Source organism: Poecilia reticulata, linkage group LG8 (assembly GCF_000633615.1).
Source record: "Poecilia reticulata strain Guanapo linkage group LG8, Guppy_female_1.0+MT, whole genome shotgun sequence".
Classification (NCBI taxonomy): Eukaryota; Metazoa; Chordata; class Actinopteri; order Cyprinodontiformes; family Poeciliidae; genus Poecilia; species Poecilia reticulata.
The window spans coordinates 16,517,034-16,536,539 of record NC_024338.1 but is presented as its reverse complement, the minus strand read 5'-3'; the positions used below and the strand labels follow the sequence as shown (position 1 = coordinate 16,536,539).

The window sequence follows — 19,506 nt, the reverse complement described above, 5'->3', positions numbered from 1 at the left end:
AGGTAAGATATAAAATGCTCTGTTACTGAACTTATATTTCGTCAACAGCTGTTTTTACGCGTTTTTTAATGTGTGAGAAAGTGTGGAGGATGAAGGAAATAGCGAGATCCACGCTATGGGGAGTCAGTGCATCCTCCCTTTGTCTCCCACTTCTTTAAGGAAGTCTTAATATATTCAACACAAGGACATTTAAACATATTTAAAACAAATGTTTTAACATTAGGAGGAGCTTTCTTATTCATATGACAGAAATCTTATTATTTTTAAGCATTATTAACAATCTTACACATGATCAGAAATAATTACTGAATTCTTATTTGGATATGTATTTGGTCAACACATTTAAGAATAACCTGCAACATACCAGTTGTTTGGTTTATTTCTACATGTAATTTCCCTGCGTAAAGTCAAAAAAGATTTCTTATTGAGAAATTAGATGAAGAGTAAACATTGCTTCTCCCTAATACATAAACGGACAATGAAAATAAATATCACTTACCCCAAATGAGAAGAGTCACTAAGCAGCCAGAGAACACAAGAGAGAATCTGGTGACAGTCATTTTGCTGAACAATGCTCTGTTCATCTTCACCAGTGGGTAGGGATTACATATCTCAACCTTTCCACAGGAAGGCTTAAAAAAAGGAAAAGAAACAACAGGAAAGCCTCACTTCCTAGTATGGGCGGATTCACCACATGGGGTAAAGAGTTTCTGATAATGTTACAACTGCTGTGCTCCACTGGTACAAAGTCATCACCAGTTTCTCTCTGGATTTTGATTCAGGAATTGTGAAACCATGAAGAGTTTTTTTTAATCATGTTTATTCTCCCCTCTTTTCTTTGTCTTTCTCTGTTCCTCTGATAATAGGAGAACAAACAATGATTTAAGTTTAAGAAAGGTGTTCAATCAACAGTTAACTGACAGAACTGTGATTTACAAAAAGAATTGTAATTCTCTTTTTCTTCCATTTGTTTTCATTTTTCTTCTTCTTGTTTCAATTTTAATCCAAACCTAACTACTGTAAACCTGGTCTTTGTGGTGTTATGATGCATTTTATTTCTACTTCTAAAAAATAAAAGTCATGGAAGAAATTTTCCCTGGCCAGATAACAGGATCGACTGATTGAATAAAAATAATAATGAGGGAGGTTCTTCTTTTAAATGGTCCAAGTAGTTTAGCTGGTGGATTTGCATAAGCTAGAAAATGTGGGGTGGCATTAGAGGAGCAGAATGCAAGAATGTGAAATTGACCAATCAAAAAAAATGGATAAAAGAAATTAGATGGGAGAAAATTACATGTGGGGGTAAGAAACTGCTCTCTTATTTCTTTGATAAGAGAACTGAACAGCAAAACTGAAATTAAACATAATTTGTTGTCACAGCAACAGTTTTCAAGAGTAAAGTTGACACACTATCTTCAACCATACATAAAATCTTTTCACAAATGTATCATCATCAAACTTATTGCCTCTAATCTTAAGAGCATCAGATACAAAAGTGTTGAGACTGCACAAACTAAGTTCCAAAATCAGCTCCCAGAAATAGGAGACAGTTTGATTTTGGGACAAACTCCCAAATCCTCATCAGTTTTACTGTGACAATGTCAAAGTTGTTCAAATTGACAGGCCAAAAGTGGCATAATAAAGCATGTGATCTTTAGTAACTTAGTTATGGATTCTACAATTCTATAAGTTTCAAAATAATCATTCAATTTCGACAGAACTGCAAATGTGAAAACAGTATATAGTCTAGTCTAATTTCAATCTTTCCTTTAGCATTTGTAATCTGAAGATAATTGATTACAAATGTTAATTGATAGAGTTGAGACTAAAATCTGTTTTATTTTATTAGACTAATTAATATGGAACATGTTCTCAGTATAGAAGTTAAACTAAGATCATATTCATGGGCAAAAGTTGTGCGAGAGATATTGATCAAGTGAGCCAACCATGATACAGAGGACCCAATCAATCAATCAATCAATCAATCAATCAATCAATCAATCAATCAATCAATCAATCAATCAATCAATGAAGTTTGTTTTATGTCACATTTCAGCAATAAGACAGCTCAAAATGCTTTACGTCATAAAAATACACAAAAAAAAATCAAAGCTGTAGAATATGCAGTCAACAATTGTCAAGTGCTGTTGTTACACATCAAAATGTTGATTAACATTTAATTTCTAATCTTTTAAAAGCGACTCTACTCTTCCAAACGAGAAATTGAAGTTCCCCTTTAATTTCTCGTTTGGCGGCACATTTTCCAATTTATTATTTTTTTAATTTGTTGCTGTAAATCAAGATTTACTGTGCATGATTCACATAAGGAATGTCCTTTCTTTATCTGCTCTGTGGCGTATCATCAACGTTGAAGACAAACAGCCTCCTTGTTCCCGTCATCGCTAACGTCACGTTAAACGTCTGTGGTAAAAGAGAGGTAGCAAGGGGAGTTGGTCTGAAACTGAAGTGTTTCTCTGTATCATTGAAGAATAAGTGCTCTTTCTCAGCTGCTGGGCTTGGAACAAAGCCACATATAGCTCATGCCAAAATTGCTCCCACATTTCATTTCACTTAACATTGAGAGCACAGTTTCATGTAGAGGGTAGAGTGTTCAAAAAAAGAAACGCGCACTTAAATATCAAAGGCATTCTTGTGAGCACAATTACATAGATGAATTGACTTTTTAAAAAGGAATAATGTTAAATAGGTTTTAAATGTTCAAGAATGTTAAAGCAAATGTGTAGCTTTTTTTAATTAGATATCTTTCTTGACTGCAGAGTTATTTGTCTTGAACATCTTTTCATTCTCAAAACCTTTTTGTTTCAGACTATTTGGCTTGTAATATTTAGGTCAGTCACACGCCAACATCAACACATCGAGTTTACATAATACAGAAAGAAAAACTTCCTCCTTATTGCTGCCTTTATCTCTAAGCGTTGTGTTCCTGTGAGTGTTTGCTTTTGTTTGACAGTTCAGTATCACTATTGCACGGTCTGCATCAAACACCACCAAATTTGAAATTTTATCTAGAAAAGTTTCTCAATCCTAATTTTCTCTCTAAATGCTCAATAAAAAGTAAAAACTGCTTGATGTAAACACAAGGCAGAAGAAAATACAGCTTGGTATGTGTTGGGGGCATGATTTTAAGTGTACTAATCTTGTTTAAATAACGTTTTATTATCACAGATTGTGTTATCCTGTAAGAACTAGTCATATAGTGCCCCCTTGTGTGTTAAACAAGGTTTTTGTGTGTAAATTCAGATAATTACTCAAATGCCTATATGTGCAAAACTGTTAGGTAAGTTGTATTTTTGAGCTTTCATCATTGGACAAATATTGTTTTTCCAGTTAACTGAAAATGTTAATACTCCTAATGTAGATATTTAGCAACATGAAAGTGAAGCTTTGGTTTTCTCAAGAGAATATTGATGTGGGCACAGATGTAGAGGAATTATAAATGTGCAGAATTATCACCTTTCCCAGTGATAATCCACATGTAAAATAATTAATCAAATATTTTACATGTGGCTTACTGACCTTATGATCTTTGTTTTCTCAACCTTAAAACAAGATGATTCTGTAGGATTTTCCCACCAAACCTTCAAATTAATCTTTTGGACTGTGTTTGTCACTTAAATGTCCTTAACGAATTACATGGTTGAGCTTTGATTTCCTTTCACAGTTAAACTACATTCCAGTCATATTATTTTGTCTATATTTTGTCTAAATTACCATTAGTTGCAAGGAACATTGTTCTCCTATGAGCCTACCCTTGGTAATCACCTGTAGGCACTAGAATCCTAGGACTCAAAAAGGCTAAAGCTGAAATAACACTAGAGGTAATGAAAGGGTAAAAAGAATAAACATATTTTCACCTAAATTTGATGATTAACTGACAACAGAAAAGTTTTAAAAAATCATATGTGCATCAACCTGAGGATTCAAGGCATCGATTTAATGTAGAATGATGTGTTTATTTGTAGCCGTGTGAGACAAAAAAAAAATTCAGATTTTTGTCCTTCCGATAGCAACGCTTTTATGGTTAGTTCAGCTATTGCTCTACATTAGAAATGTGTGTAGCACACCAAGATCTTTCTGGCATCCTTGTGATTTGCACGTAGCCCGCTGTCTTTTCCCACAGAGAAGAAAAATGTATCGAGCGCCCTCTGCAGGAGAAAAGCTGAACCGCAGTAAGGCTGATTTCCCTCTCGACAGAAGTCCGTTGGAATTTTATAAAACTGTAAGCTGGTTTTCAGCTCTTACTTCATCATTATGACTTTAGTCTGTAAACCAGTAATATATATTGTAGGGTTGTTTCTGTTGTAAGATATGCTGTGTTATTTTTTTCGTTTTATGGGCTATTTGCTGTTTTTAATCGTCTTTTTTTGTCACAATGTATTTTAATGCTTGCATTTTATACCTACAGGCGGTCGAATTTAATATTTTTTTAAAGGTCTGACCACTAACCGCAGGCCTAAGGAGAATTATGCTTGCGTATGTATATGACCATAACCCTCCCAACAGTTAATCAGTTCCTGAGTGTGCGAGTAATGGCTGAGACGCGGCTGCTCCGAGCTACTTTTTATTCCCAAGACGCAGAATATGCATAAATCCTGGCTCCTCTTCTTGGAAAGGCTGCATCATAATACATACGTCACTATCCTTCTTGGGTTGAGCTAAGTGCGTAGCTATTCGTAAGCTACAACAACAAGCCTCCAGCACCATGTCCGCGGACAACGCTGGGATTTCTCTGACATCCCCACGTATGGAGACGATACCTGCGTCAGATCCAAACCAAAGACAGCCTTAATTTGTCCGGCACGCACACACCAACACACACACGCACACACACTCTCTCTCTCTCTCTCTCTCTCTCTCTCTCTCTCTCTCTCTCTCTCTCTCTCTCTCTCTCTCTCGCTCTCTTTCCTACACACACGTACAGAGAGGGACTTGATCGCATTGCGGGGCTGTTGTCGCAACAGAGAGGACGCGAGGATTTAAAGGTATTTAATAACCGCGACAGTTGCTGTGTGGATGTAGACGTGCACACACGCGTGTGCCAGAATGCCGCGCCGTCATTGTGGAGCTTGGGTGGGCACGTCGCTGAAGTGTTCCCCATTTAAATGGGCACCGTGTAGCTGCCGTGGCTGCACCCAGAGGACGCAGCGCACTTCATCTGCGTTGTAACCACACGTTTGCAAGCTTCCTCCTCCTCGATCAAACCCCCCCATCGCTGATTTGGGCGCTAAGTTTTGCCTTAATGCTTATTTCTGATGGGGTTCTGGCGCAAACAGTGATGTAGATGCTCACTCGGGCCATGATGAAGCACAGAAAAACTGTGCTACGCACTTTTCTGCTCTGTTGAGGCACGCCCACTTCGTAGCAATGTGGATGCTCCACGCTGTTTAACTCTTAGACCTTATTTACAGGCCACAATAATTGCCCACTGCTTTTGTAATGGCCGCCCTTTAAAAATAATTAGAAAACATGGTGCAGTTTAAATCACCCGGACGGTAGGCTTGTTTTCTCCAGAGGATGGCAGTTTTGTTTTGCCAACAGAAGGGGGCAGTATTTCAAAGAGGGTTACATTTAGGGTAAATAGGGAAGTGCATTCTTCTGGAAAACGAGATTGTGTCACACTGAAGGCTTCTTGAAGAATAAATTACTTTAACAACTTTTTTTTTCACTAATTTGCATTTTATGATCAACTGACTTTAACTATATTTCATACAATCATTAGGATCATACAGGACTTAATGTTGATGCCCTTATCTTCAACATGAATGACATGGATGTATGTAAGCCTTTTTTTTTAAATAGAATAACTTTATATCATATTAAAAAACAAGAATTGTATGCACAATGTTGGATTTTGTCTGAGATTTAACATTGAAAGTCAAGTGTATGCACATGTTCACACTAATATTTGACGAAATAACGTCTGTTATGAGTTGCAGATTGATGACATGCATTTTAAAGTTAATTCCAGCCTCTTTTCCAGAGAGTTTTTATCTGTATTTGTGGTCGGTGTCCTGATTGAACAACCAGTGGAGTTCAGATTACAGCCAATCTCTAGTGTTTGATTTGAGTTGAAATTAAAGAATCTGAGAATAGTACTTCTTCTTTTTTATTGCGTCAGCCAACAGTATCTCTGGCAGTTGTAGACCCTCAGTATGATGCTAGAAAATGTACATCAAATTTAAACATGAGCACACAATTCAAGCTGTTTGCTGTAATATAATTCTAGACATAAGAAATAATATATTAAAAGCATCACTATGACATTAATGCTGATAGTGAGTGTATGGAAACCTATGGCTGGTGCTGCATAAGATGTGGAATTTGAATCTGTCTGGTAAAGTTTATTGGCATGATATTCTAGTCAGTTTTTCACACAATGTTAATTGTGTGGAAAAAACGAATGGGATGACTTTAAAACTATATGGGTTATCTCACAAAACTACTACAAAAGATAAAATTGTTGCTGTACTTTGTAGGCCAGATAACAGACCAACAATGGAAAATTTGAATCTGCTGCAAGGTTCAACTTGCTTGCTGAATACTCTTTTTGGCTTTTTAAGGAATGATGGAAGAAACAGCTGCTGCAGCCCCGGCCTCTGGCACCAGTGCTGTCCCATCAACTCCAAGGCCTCAGCCTGGCTCTTTTACCCCTTCCCGCAGTCTCCTAGAGTGGAGAAGGAGGGTCAAGTCTGAGTATATGCGCCTTCGCCAGTTAAAACGCCTTAAAAAAGTAGATGAGGTCAAGGTGGGTTAAATCAGTCATTGACACATGGATAATAGATTAATGGTTGTGAACGTTGGAAAGAGACTTCTATATGTATGTAGTTTATCCCCTCCATTTGAGTTTTATCTGATTTGGTCTTTTTGTGTTTCCAGAGCTTGTTCATGTCAAACAGGCAAAAAATTGAGCTGCAGACTAATCTCCTGAATACAGAGTGGTCCAAGCTCAGGATTCAGGCCATCCCTGTCTCAACCTTTACTGGATCTCTGGCAAATAAGAAGGTACGTTTTTTTTAAAAGAGAGCGATTGGGATAAATGGAGCCTAAGTAGGCAGTGACAAAGGGAACTGATGACTTAAGTGAGCTCATAACCCAAACAGTTTGAAAATATAGTGGTATTTTTATGTTCCCACATGCTGTTGAGTTTCACTGTAATGCATTTGCTTTCCATGTCTGAGCCAAAACAGCATCTGTGTCTAATTATAATTATCCAGAAGACTCATTCAGAGTATGGTCATGTTCACCTCACCTCTGATCCTCTTCCAGATGTGTACAGTGGAGTTTGGGTTCCCGGGATTTAATTCTCAGGCCGTTCCAATGAAACCTCTGTCTACAGTGGCAGGAATCCCTTTCATGTACTCGTGGTCACCACTGCAGCACAACTTCATGGTATCATATACCATCTTTTGATATTGTTTTTGCACTCTACGGTTCATGGCTGATGTATACTTGTATTGGTTTTTAAGCTTTAAAACACTTAGAAACATTTAATGTTATTTTGTTGAATGAAGCACCAAAAGGAGTTGTTTCTTTTAGGTGGAGGATGAAACGTTCCTACACAACATTCCCTACATGGGTGATGAGGTGCTTGAACAGGATGAGGCCTTCTTAGAGGAACTCATTGACAACTATGATGGCGTTCATGGTGACAGGGGTAGGCAGAGCCTTAAACATATATTTATTTCCTATGGCGTCGTCACAATTACACCATTACAACCGCAGAATTCCGGAAATGCTATGTCTTTAATAGATTTTCAGATGTTTCCCACTCTTCTTTTCAAAATAGCTTAAACTTTGTCAAATTGGATGGAGAGCATCTGTTAATACCAACTTCAAGTCTTACCACAGATGGTTTATCCCAAAAACTTACCAAAAATATTTCCAAAGTTTTTGGTGATATCGAGTGTTGAAAATGTATGCATCATTTTTAGGACACTGTAATTGCTGTGTATGTATTTAATCTGAAGGTTTATATAATTGTTTTTCTATATAAACCCATGACTTAAGACATAAAACAAAATTGTTTCTGTCCCAGAGGGTGGGTTCATCAGCGACGAGATCTTTAAGGAGCTTGTGGATGCCTTGAGCCAATACTCTGACCATGACGAAGAAGAAGAGGAGGACGCAGGGGTGACGGCAGCAGAGGTTACAGGGAAGAAAGAGGAAGAGAGGATGATGATGAGGAGGAGCTCAGTGGAAGGCTCGGAAGAGACTAAAGCTGGAACATTAATCAGGAAAAAAAGAAGAGGCACCACAGAGGGTGAGTATCTGTGTTTAGAGTGCTTCAGCGTGAACAAGGCACATACTGTTCTTCTTTTTTACACCATGCAGCTGCCACAAGGTCGTCCTGCCACAGCAGCTCTTGAACTGACATGGTGGCTTTAAAGCTACCCTGTTTTCCCTTGTTTGAGGGAACTTGTTTGTTCATGACACTGATATGCCCTGACTCCTATTACCGAGTTGTGTTTGGATTTAGTGGTAACTACACACTTTCCCAACAATTGTGAAATGGATCCACTCAGCATGCATGTGCAAGGATGCTACAAATTACAAGAATACAATAAAGTACAACCGTTAAGAACAATTACTGCTGATCTGTTCTTGAAAATAGGAGACAATGTCTTGTTCGGAATTGTGTAAACACCCTTGTTGCATAATCAATGTTTATGCATCTGTATGAAAACCTGATGTTTGGTCATATCTGGTTCACTTGTGTAACAACCCCTGCTTTGTTTCCCAAAAGTGAAGGATGTGTCCGGCAGCAAGAAGATCCCCAACGATAAGATATTTACAGCCATCGCCTCCATGTTTCCCTACAAGGGCACCACAGAGGAGCTGAAGGAAAAGTAAGAAAAGTGTAGTCAATGGGATCTATTTGCCCCGCGATCATTAGTCTGTTGCTTAGCGTTCACCATGGAGATGTAAGCAGCTAGAGGTGAATTAAGAATTCTGGGTTCCTCTCTGGCTCTCATGCTCAAAGGATAGTTGCGTGAGGAGCTGAAAGACCTTAGAAACATCTATGGTGGCATAAGAAGTATTTGGCCCCTTTCAGATTTGTTCTGTTCCTTACAGTCATGTGAAAAAGTTAGTACACCCTGTGGCAGCTTGAATGAACAAATGGCTATATAACAATACTGAATTAATATATCAAAGAAAGAAAGTCAGCCCAAAATGCTGTTTTCAAACAGTTATTTAATTTGTTAAGGGAAACAAAGCCACATAGCCATATGTGAATAAGTAATTGCCCCCTCCAACTGGATGTGCCAACCTTGGCGGCAACAAATCCCATCTAGCTTTTACAACGGCAGGCGGTGATTCTTTTGCAGGACTGTGGAGGAACTTTAGTCCACTCTGGTTTGCAGAAGAGTTTTTTGAATTCCAGCAACTTACTTGAATATCTTCATATCTGCATATCTTCCTCCCTTCAAGTTTTCACCGTTGAATTTTATAGATGCAGCTTCAGGGTTCTTTTGGGTCACCCTGGATGATTTGAGAAGGGTCATCACTTTTCTATATGTCCTCCATTTGTGGATAAATATTTTAGGTTCTGATGACTTTTGTATTTTTTAATTTCTTTAGATTAATGGATGATGTATTGGTTTTGATATCTTTTGACCAATTTGAGGCAGGTCAGCCAGTAATTCAGTCAGGCTGTACAAAGTGAAAATGTGACTTAAAAATTGGTTTAATAGCAATTAGTTTGTGAATTAGCAACATAAAGTTTGTTTCTGCAAACTTTATGGATTGGGCACATTGTCACCGCTAACCTATATAGAATTTTTTTTCAACATCTTGACCAACACAGATATTAATATCAGATCAGTGCATCTCTTATTTCTTTAAAGCTTTGGCATGTTTTTCATATTCTTCACAGGTACAAGGATCTACAGGAGCCACCAGGCCCAGTAAAACTCCCCCCCCTCTGCACTCCCAACTTAGATGGGCCTTTTGCAAAATCTGTGCAGAGGGAGCAGTCGTTGCATTCCTTCCACACGCTCTTCTGTAGACGTTGCTTCAAATACGACTGTTTCCTCCACCGTAATAGCCCTTTCTTTGTTTGATTTAAGACTCTGATCAATATATTACGATTGCAATATTTTATTAATGTTTGCATTGAATGTTGCAATTCGTGCAGCAGGTAGTGAGAATGCATTGTCTCTGTTCATGAAGCTTTTCATGCAACACCCAATGTTTACAAGAGGAAGAGCAAGGAGATCCGCATGGAGACTGAACCGTGTGGGGAAGACTGCTTCCTGTTACAGGTATACCCAGTCCATGCACTCTGTGCTCAGGATGTGTTCTACATCTCAGTGCTCATTGTGTTTCCCCCCCCCATCAACACTTCATTTGTGCAGAAAGGAGCTAAAGAGTTCGTAGATCGGAACATGTTACGGTCGCAGAGATCTCGGAGGCGACGGAGGCAGCAGCGACCCGCCGGTTCCAGCGGTTCTGGACCTACTGGGTCTGCTGAGGAAGGCAAGGAGGGTGAAAGTGACCATGAAACCACTTCCTCCTCAGGTATTGCACTCCTCTTACTGAAAGAGGGATTTTTTTTTCTTGTTTCAAAAAGCAGGGGAAAAAAATCTATAATTGCAGCCACTTGGAAATAAATGTGATAATGTGTTTATAGGTAGACAATTAAAGTTGTCTGCTCTGTGGGTTTGTACAGTACAGACACAATTTGCTTCCAGAAACCTGATGCACTGAGTCAATGAATAGATGCATCATTTACCGTAAACCTCCCCCCATTTTCCTAGCTTCTGCATGACTGTGTTGCCTGACTCGCTGCTCGATGTCTGAAATATGAACATTTGGCTGCAAATTACAGCTTTCAAGTCACATCCTGCTCTCTCATCTCACATCTTCTCCCAATATCAGCTGTCTGTTGCCAACCAAAATATACCAACCATTATTTTTGCATGAATCAGCCTCCATACAAACCCTGCCTTCTCCTCATCTTTTTTCTTTTTTTTTTTTTTTTTTACATTTCTTGCTTAATTCTTGATGTAGAGAGTGGAAAGAATGAAATAAGAGAACCGTCCACTGGATTTTTGACTTAATTTTCCCCCCTGAATCTTTCATCTTCCTTTCAATCAGTTCCTCTCTTAAAGCCGGTGTGGGAAATTGCTGGAGCTTAGCCAGTGACTCAGCACACTTTATCACACGTGTAAAGATAATGTGGAAAAACAGATTGTTCAGCAGACTGATGCAGAGCATGAAGAAACTGGAGCATGTGGCCACACTAGTGCTCCATTCAGCCTGTTGCCAGGCAACATTCACCTCTCCAGCTTGTCCTCGGGATGTTAAGAGCATCAGTTTTGAATATCCAAAATCTTCCATCAAATATGTGTGTGTCAATGGAAATACAGTCATCTTGTCCAGAAATGTTAATTGATAGTGTCTAATTTAAATAATTTAATATTCAGAAATTATTTTGTTATGTGAAAAAAAGTGATGAGAAAATGAGAACAACATCGAGGTTTTTGGCCAACATGCAAAATGCAACATGTGAACATGTAATGTAATATAATCTGACTGAATATGAGCTTTTTTGCAAGGAGGAACGAGCAAAAAAAATTCAGTTTGTAGTTCTACAAAGCTGCGAATCAGCACAAAAACCTGCTGCTGTTATCGCAGTGAATGTCTTTTCTAGATTCTACATGCTATTAACCCAACAAAGCTGAAGACAAATTTACCATTTTATTTACAAATAAAATTTAGAAAACAATTTGGTCTTTCGCATAAAATCCAAATATAATACCCTGGCGTTTGTGGGCATAACAAGATACAGTATTCAACAATAAAAGAAGGAATGTGTTTTAAAGGCAGGTAAGATCTTCAAAAACTTTTCCAAAAAGAATTAAAAAAAATTTTTCTTGTCTTTTCACAAAGCCGTGTTTTTGCCTGCGTGTGTGTGTGTGTGTAATAGAGGGAAATTCCCGCTGCCAGACTCCAACCAAGCCGCGTCCAGGTGAAGATGAAATGGAGCAGCAGGAGTCCTGTGTGGTGCAGTGGACTGGGGCTGAGGAGTCACTCTTCAGGGTGCTGCACGGCACATACTTTAACAACTTCTGCTCCATTGCACGTCTCATTGGTACCAAGAACTGCAAACAGGTAAAAATGTTATACTCACATTTTGTATAACCATTTTTCTTTTTACTTCATTACAAAATATTCACATGTCAGTTGAAAGGGATTTCACTGAACTCGAACAACAAAAAAATGACCTTGTTTTAATCATTAAACAAAAAATAAAAGCAAAAATGTCTCCAACTCTGCTTTAGTTTACTTTTTTTTTCCAAACTGTCTCCTGTTTTCCCACGCAAATCTTCTCATACCGTAGAATTCATGATGGATTTTATGGAGTTGTATTTGGTTTTTGCAACTTATATCCTCTGTTCTAATGTCCAAATAATCAAATTTTAGACTATGTTGTCTTAAGAGCACTAATCTTGAAGTTTTGGTGTTTTCTGAGGCAAGCTTTAATCTTCATGTTTTTTCATATAGAGCAAAGGTTTGTGTCCTATGAAAGATAAGCTTGCAGTTCCTTTCTGTATGACATAAACACATGGTTTCAACAGCTGTAAGAGCTTTCTTTAAGCCCCTTAAAGGCATTTTAGGGTTTTTTATGGGCTTCAAGGTAAATGTTAGAAAAACTGACTCTTTTTTTTTTTTTACATGATTTCTATGATGGGTACGTATAAGTTTAGCAATATCATTTTTAAGAAAATCATTGTCAAGTTATTAGTCTGTTTCTCAGTGTTTCTGGAGAGTTTTATTCATATTTGTGATTAAGTGATTTGAACTAAGGAAAATGTTGTGCAGAGGTTCGTCAAGATCAAACCTAAATTTAGATTTAAATGACTCAAGCAATATCATCTTTCGTTAAGTGGGCTCTGCTTCGATGTATTTAAACAGCCCATCTTAAATGTCTTTGTTGATTAGGTAAACTATACTAAAGAAATATACTAACATCTAACATGTTGTTTTATAATAATTACCAAAAAAATTTGTTTTTTGTCCTATCCTAAAATGACACATGGTTGTTTGGACACAAAGTGAAAAACATACTGTAGATGTGTGTTTTTTTTTTTTTTACATTTGAGTTAGTTCCTGTGTAATGACAGATGCATAGTGAGCTTGTGGTTTTATGGTGCACCTAATTGGACTGACTAGAACATTATATTGCATGTGGCCCCATAAACAGGGATTCTTACCAGATGTGACATTTCTCATAGTTACATGTAATCTAAGTCTTAAAAGTGGCAACATCTGCTGTCATTTTAGTCTCTTCTGGGCTGCTATTAATATTTTTTTTCTTTGTTTTCTTTTTCTTAGTTGTATTAGTGGTCAGTGTTACAGTGTCGATCCATGTCAGAGAGCCTGTTTTTTTTCATTTCTACTCCTGGAGGTCCCTTTTTATCAGAAAGCAACGAAATCTGTATTGGACTGTAATAGCTCTGCTTATGTTGCGAAGGTCCCGCCTACTGCTTCACTCTGTGAAAATGCTGAAACCAGCTGCAGCGTTATGCATGTCTGTGTCCTGGGGAAGAGGCCAAATCTGGGTTTTGGCAGCCAGAGGTGGTTTGTGTGTGCGTGTTTGCGTGTGTGTGCAGATCCACTCTTGCATCTGGTTGCTGCGCTCTGGTTGTGAAAGCAGAAGATGGAACAAAGCAGGACATTTTGACACAGATTATTTAGTAGTGTACACAGGTTGCACAATATTGCACAATGTCATTGCTATGAGGTCAAAGTTGTTGTAATTGTGCGTGTGTGTGACTGGTTTGCTGGTTGTCATGGCTGTTGTTGACCTTTCTCACAGGTCTACGAGTTTGCAGCGAAAGAGGTTCTGATCCACCGGGTCCCTTTGGTAGATGGAGGCATCTCACCTCAAAAGAAGAAAAGGAAACACAGGCAAGTTGCTGCCTGTTATGTGACAGTGCTTTTCAGTTATGTTCATATCCTGTGGTTGTCAACATTTGGTCACATTTCAAACCCAACTTGAAAAGCAATTTATTTAAATTTTAGGTAATAAACCAAGACAAAGAGAGGTGAAAATAGGAAAATAGGAAAAAGAGACTGTCAGTAATGGCAAATTTGCAGCGTAGAAAATAAAATACTATCCAGTTCCAAAAACAACACAATCATTCACCATTAACTCTATTTTTTCTTTTATGAGGTTTAGGGTTTTTTATGTTACTGACCTGGTCTTTCAAACCCATTCGGTCACAGCCAGTGGTTCTTACTGGGAGTTCTTACTGTTTACTGGCATGATATGCATGCTTGTTATGAGTGATGCCTGCAAAGTCAATAACACTATGCAATCAACTATCCACTGTCCCTACAGGCCCATTCAGGAGGAGTAAAGTCAGTGACTTGATACCATCTGCTAGGTTTCTTTAGATAGAAAACATTTTACAAATTGGATTAATAAAATAAATGTGACAGCATTGATTAATAACTAAAATTAAATTTTAGTTTATGTACTCTTAATCTGTCTGTTATTTGATGATTGTATTTTTCTGTCTGTAAATAGGATCTGTTTGTTTTGTAAAGAGCCTTAAATTGTTTGCTCTTGTAGGTTATGGGCAAAGATTCAGCTGAAAAAAGGTAAATTTATCTTCACATATGATTTTTGCTTCTCCTTGACCTTGAACACTTAGCATAGCTTGTAGCGCTGATCATTCTGCTTTCCCCCCCCATGTTGCTCCAGATAACTCCTCCAATCAGGTGTACAACTATCAGCCATGTGACCACCCTGACCACCCATGCGACAGCTCCTGCCCATGTGTGATGACCCAGAATTTTTGCGAGAAGTTCTGTCAGTGCGAACACGAGTGTGAGTGTCACCGTTTGCTTTTCACCTGTCAAGAGTTTCCCAGAAAATGGGTGTCTTACTTGTGCCGCTCGCAGACAGTAGTTGCATTCAGTCTGCTCTTCCAGGTCATTACCATGGTTATCGCTGAAATCATTTTTTACTTTTTTATTTTTTTTGAGTCCTTCTTGTCACAAAGAAACAGAAATGCAGAATGTGAAATATAAACTGTATTTTGGCAGTGGTCAGAGAGCAAATCATCTTTTGGTGGGAATAGATTGTTGTGTTTTACCACAAAGCTGCATTTATAATTAGGCTTTCACTACAGCAGGTGTGACCCAGAGAAGCTTTTCCCAAAACGTCCACATGGTGGTGGAACCAGCTTCGCAATCCGCCCTCTGGAGGGTTAACAACAGATAAAGAGAAAGGCTTGGAAAAAATCTTTTTTTCTTTTTTTCCTTTTTCACTCTCCTCCCTTCTCCATGTTACGCCGCCTTTTCCCGTAGCAGAGCAACACCGCTGCCAAACAGGAAGCAGCCCTCTTTTCCACATGTGTGTGCTCCATAGACTTGGAAAGGAATCAAAGGGATGTCAGAGGCTCTGTGGCTGATATACAGCATCATCAGTATGAGTCAAACTCTTTCAGTCTGAAAAAGCTTGACACGTAAACCCCAGAGAGGAAAGAAACGGGGGATTAAAGAGCACCTCAAAGAGAAACAAAAATATGTCTGGGCCTTATGTTATACGTAGTTTTATCTTGTGAATAAAACATTTAGGTTATTATTGCCCAAGGTTTTCCTTTTTCTGCCCAGAGGATGTTGCGCTCTTTAAAGTTGTACATACATCAGCATTTCTGCCAGTAGAGGGCTCTTATTTGGCCTTACCAACCACTTTAAGGTACACATGATTAGATACCTTTATCCTTCAGAACTTCCTTAAGGCTTTACTTCAACTATTCAACAAGATATCAAATATTAATAAGATACATGTTGTCTTACTTGTATAATAGCAGCAGAATATCAGTGCACTGCGGTCACAAAGGAATGGACATGGTCAGCAACAATACTCGGGTATATACTGTGGTGTTTAAGAGTTGCTCATTTGTTACTAAGTGCCCAAGAATGTGCAAAAAATATCCCCTACATCCTTGTACCACTGCCCCCACAGGCAAAACAGATGCAGGCTTTCACATTGTTTATGCCCCCATCCGAATGTTGTGGCTAAAATCGAGACCCACTAGTCCAAGCAATATTTTTCCAATCTGTTGCAGTTCATTTTTAGGGTTACCTGTTGTGTGGTCTTCTCTGTTGTACTCTATCTGCTTTAAGGTTGACTCATATGTTCAGAGATAATTTTCTGCCATCATCTTTTTGCCCTTTGTAATCTCAACCTGGTCTGACCTGTATTCTCTCATCTCTGATGTCAACCAGGTATCACTGGATGTTTTTTTTCTCTTTTGGACGGTCCTCCATAGACCCCAAAAAGAGCATAAAATCCCAGTAGATCAGCAGTTTCTGAAATACTCAGAGTAGTTTGTCTTGCATCAAAGAAATTGCCACGGACAAAATCACTTAAATCCGTTTTATTCACTTTTCAATGCTCGTTTGAACTTCACCAAGTCATCATTACCTTGTTTCTGTGGATGCGATTGACAGTCACTATATGTGTTAACAAGCAATTGAACTAGAACCTGGTCAAGCAGCTTCCTTGTATCTAAATGTTTTGCAGGCCAGAACCGTTTCCCAGGCTGCCGATGTAAAACCCAGTGCAACACCAAGCAGTGTCCATGCTACCTGGCCGTACGAGAGTGTGACCCAGATCTCTGCATGACCTGTGGAGCTGCCGACCACTGGGACAGCAAAGTGGTGTCTTGTACGAACTGCAGCATCCAAAGAGGCCTTAAAAAGGTTCATGAAAGTTAAAGACAGTAGTGCTACACTAATGGTCCGATATTCAGATGTTGTGCATCATGAAAGCAAACTCCTACTTATGGCTTCTCTTTCAGCACCTGCTGCTGGCTCCATCAGATGTTGCTGGTTGGGGAACATTCATCAAAGAGCCTGTGCAGAAGAATGAATTTATCTCTGAGTACTGCGGAGAGGCAAGTCCATGCAGTTTAATTAGATTTTTTCAGTTTCTTATGATTGATTTTAATTCTTTCACTTCTGTCTGCAGCTGATCTCTCAAGATGAGGCAGACCGACGAGGAAGGATTTACGACAAATACATGTCAAGCTTCCTTTTCAATTTGAACAACGGCAGGTTTTTTCTATTCTTGCTGCAATGCTTTACCATTTGTTTAAGTTGGAATTAGAAATTGCTTTGAAAGGTCTTTTGAAGTGATGTTCTGTTTTAAGCTTATAAAGGTAATACCTAATTGGAGTAAAGACTCATATCGCGTTCACTTATTATATAAATTCAACTTTGTTGCACCTGGACTCTGAAGCTGCTGGCTAGTCAGAAGGAAAACACTTTTCATGTTCCGCTCTCAGTTCATGTTTAACCCAAGAAGATCGTTGGTGGCATACCTCCATCAACCACCATTTCTAATATAATAAATAAATCAGATTCTTCATTAATAATCTTCCTATACAAATCTTTTTAATGGTACTTAAAAGTTCACATAATTCCTCTTGATTTGTTGAGACTGGACTTGATTTAAGATCATAGAAGCTCACTTTTGTCTTCAGCCTTCCTGTTAACTTTAGCTTTAGATGTATCTTCTGCTGGAAAGATATGAACTGCTTCTGCAATTCTAACTCTACAAGTCTTGAAAAATTCTGAACAAATCCTTTAATTCTGTCTCTACAGATTTTGTAGTGGATGCCACACGAAAGGGGAACAAAATTCGATTTGCAAATCATTCAGTTAATCCCAACTGCTATGCTAAAGGTGAGTGTTTCATTGGCAGAATGAATTCAAGGTTTTCCAAAGACTTTTCTTCACTGATGTTGCTCTTATTGCCAATGCAGTTGTGATGGTTAATGGAGACCACCGTATTGGAATCTTCGCCAAGCGAGCCATCTTGCAGGGGGAAGAGCTCTTCTTTGACTACAGGTGGGGTTGCAGGCCTTTACTTTAAATGTAGCATTAGAGGAAGAATAGTTTATTCAGTCTATGCATTTTTACCTGCTCAATTACTTGCTTCTTGACTTACTCTTTCCACCCACAGATACAGCCAAGCTGATGCTCTGAAGTACGTGGGAATAGAGCGGGAAGTGGACATGACTTAGCTTTGTTTCTATATCTATATGGCCTTCATTCAACATCTCTGTACGTTATGCAAGCTTTTTCAGCATACATAATGTAGATCAGTGAAGTGAATATGCTGTCTTTTGACACATCACCAACTAAACGTGTTAGCCAAGTGCTTTAGCTTCAGTCAGATGCTTTTCCTGTTCGGTCGCGTAGTATTGTGGATAATAACGTTATACCCTGACTGTTCCACTGAAAAGCTTGCATCATTAACACATTTCTGCCATGAAATAAGCTCATTTATATCAATGTTCTGCAAAAATAGGCAACTAGATGACAAACCGACTGACATGAATGTAACTTAAGATGGCAAAGAAGAGGTCTTGCCTCACAAAATTCCAGAATTGGTACTCGGATCGTTGTATATACAGCAAACATATAAACATCATCATACCATGGTAATAAAGTAAAATAGTAAGAGTAAGTGTCTTCCTTTAACATTTAAAAGAAGTGCCAAAAGATTATTCACTAAAAAGCTCATATAATTTGCATGTGATATGTTGTATAAAACAAACAGAGAAAGGTTATTAAGTAAGAAAAAGCTAAATTACCCATTGTATAACATTTAATTTACCATGCTTTTTTTGAAGTCCACATTATTATACAGTTTCTTGCAAAGGTTTTTACTCTCCTTTCATTGGTTCTCCTAATATTGTTTTATCACATTATAACTACCAACGTTGGATTTTATGTAATAGATCAATACAAAATAGTCCATAATTGTGAAAAGAAACAACTTAGCATTTCAATTATTTGGACACATATACATCCACTTTTGGGGTATTTTTCCACCAGCTTTGGACATGAAAAGACTGATATTTTCATCAGCTCCACCCTGGAAAATAGCTTAAACCGAGATTGAATGAGAAAAATATTGAACATAAACATTTAAGCATTGTATCTACTTTCCAGCTGGCCTAATGTCTGCTGAAAAATGAACTTCCACTTGCCACAAGTCAGTATTTTAGATGTTTTAATTGTTGTAATTTTATTCTGACAGGCTTACCTGTCAGCATAACCAGGAAAGCCTGTTTCCATGGTTACCATGTAGATTTTTTTTACAATCTACAGTACATGGCAATTGGGGGTTTTCCTCCACACATAATGGACATCAGATTATCAAACACACCACATTTATCATTTTTATTTGTAAAATTAATATGCATGTTTTTCCTTATGCTTTTTGTGTTGGTCTATAACATAAAATCACTACAAACTGATTTGATTCTGTAAAATTTTCAAATCTTAAACTACAAGGAGCGTGGATACATTTGCAATGCACTGTAACTGTACTTCATTGAAAGCTTGCTAATTTCAAATGAGGTCTCCCTGAGTAGTATTGGACAACATGAAGGTTAATGCTGTGTATAGTGTATGCCTATAAAAATAAAGGTTTAACTTTATACTTTATGAATG

General features: G+C 38.1%; 1 protein-coding gene across 2 annotated transcripts; it reads left to right on the top strand.

Annotated features, from left to right (window-relative positions):
• The first annotated feature begins 4,156 nt into the window (after positions 1-4,156).
• On the top strand, positions 4,157-19,500 carry ezh1 (enhancer of zeste 1 polycomb repressive complex 2 subunit). 2 transcript variants are annotated; one of them, XM_008415847.1, is made up of 20 exons: positions 4,157-4,240; positions 6,582-6,766; positions 6,898-7,023; positions 7,288-7,410; positions 7,558-7,675; positions 8,057-8,281; positions 8,765-8,867; positions 9,896-10,059; positions 10,192-10,283; positions 10,377-10,539; positions 11,951-12,135; positions 13,844-13,935; positions 14,603-14,631; positions 14,735-14,860; positions 16,565-16,743; positions 16,842-16,937; positions 17,012-17,093; positions 17,647-17,727; positions 17,808-17,892; positions 18,008-19,500. In XM_008415847.1, exons 2-20 carry the CDS (start codon positions 6,584-6,586, stop codon positions 18,066-18,068), a joined length of 2,313 nt encoding a protein of 770 aa, XP_008414069.1. In that variant the 5' UTR covers positions 4,157-4,240; positions 6,582-6,583; the 3' UTR covers positions 18,069-19,500. The 2 variants fall into 2 exon arrangements, with proteins under 2 accessions (XP_008414069.1, XP_008414068.1); XM_008415846.2 differs by lacking the exon at positions 4,157-4,240 and adding an exon at positions 4,483-5,003.
• The last annotated feature ends 6 nt before the right edge of the window (positions 19,501-19,506 follow it).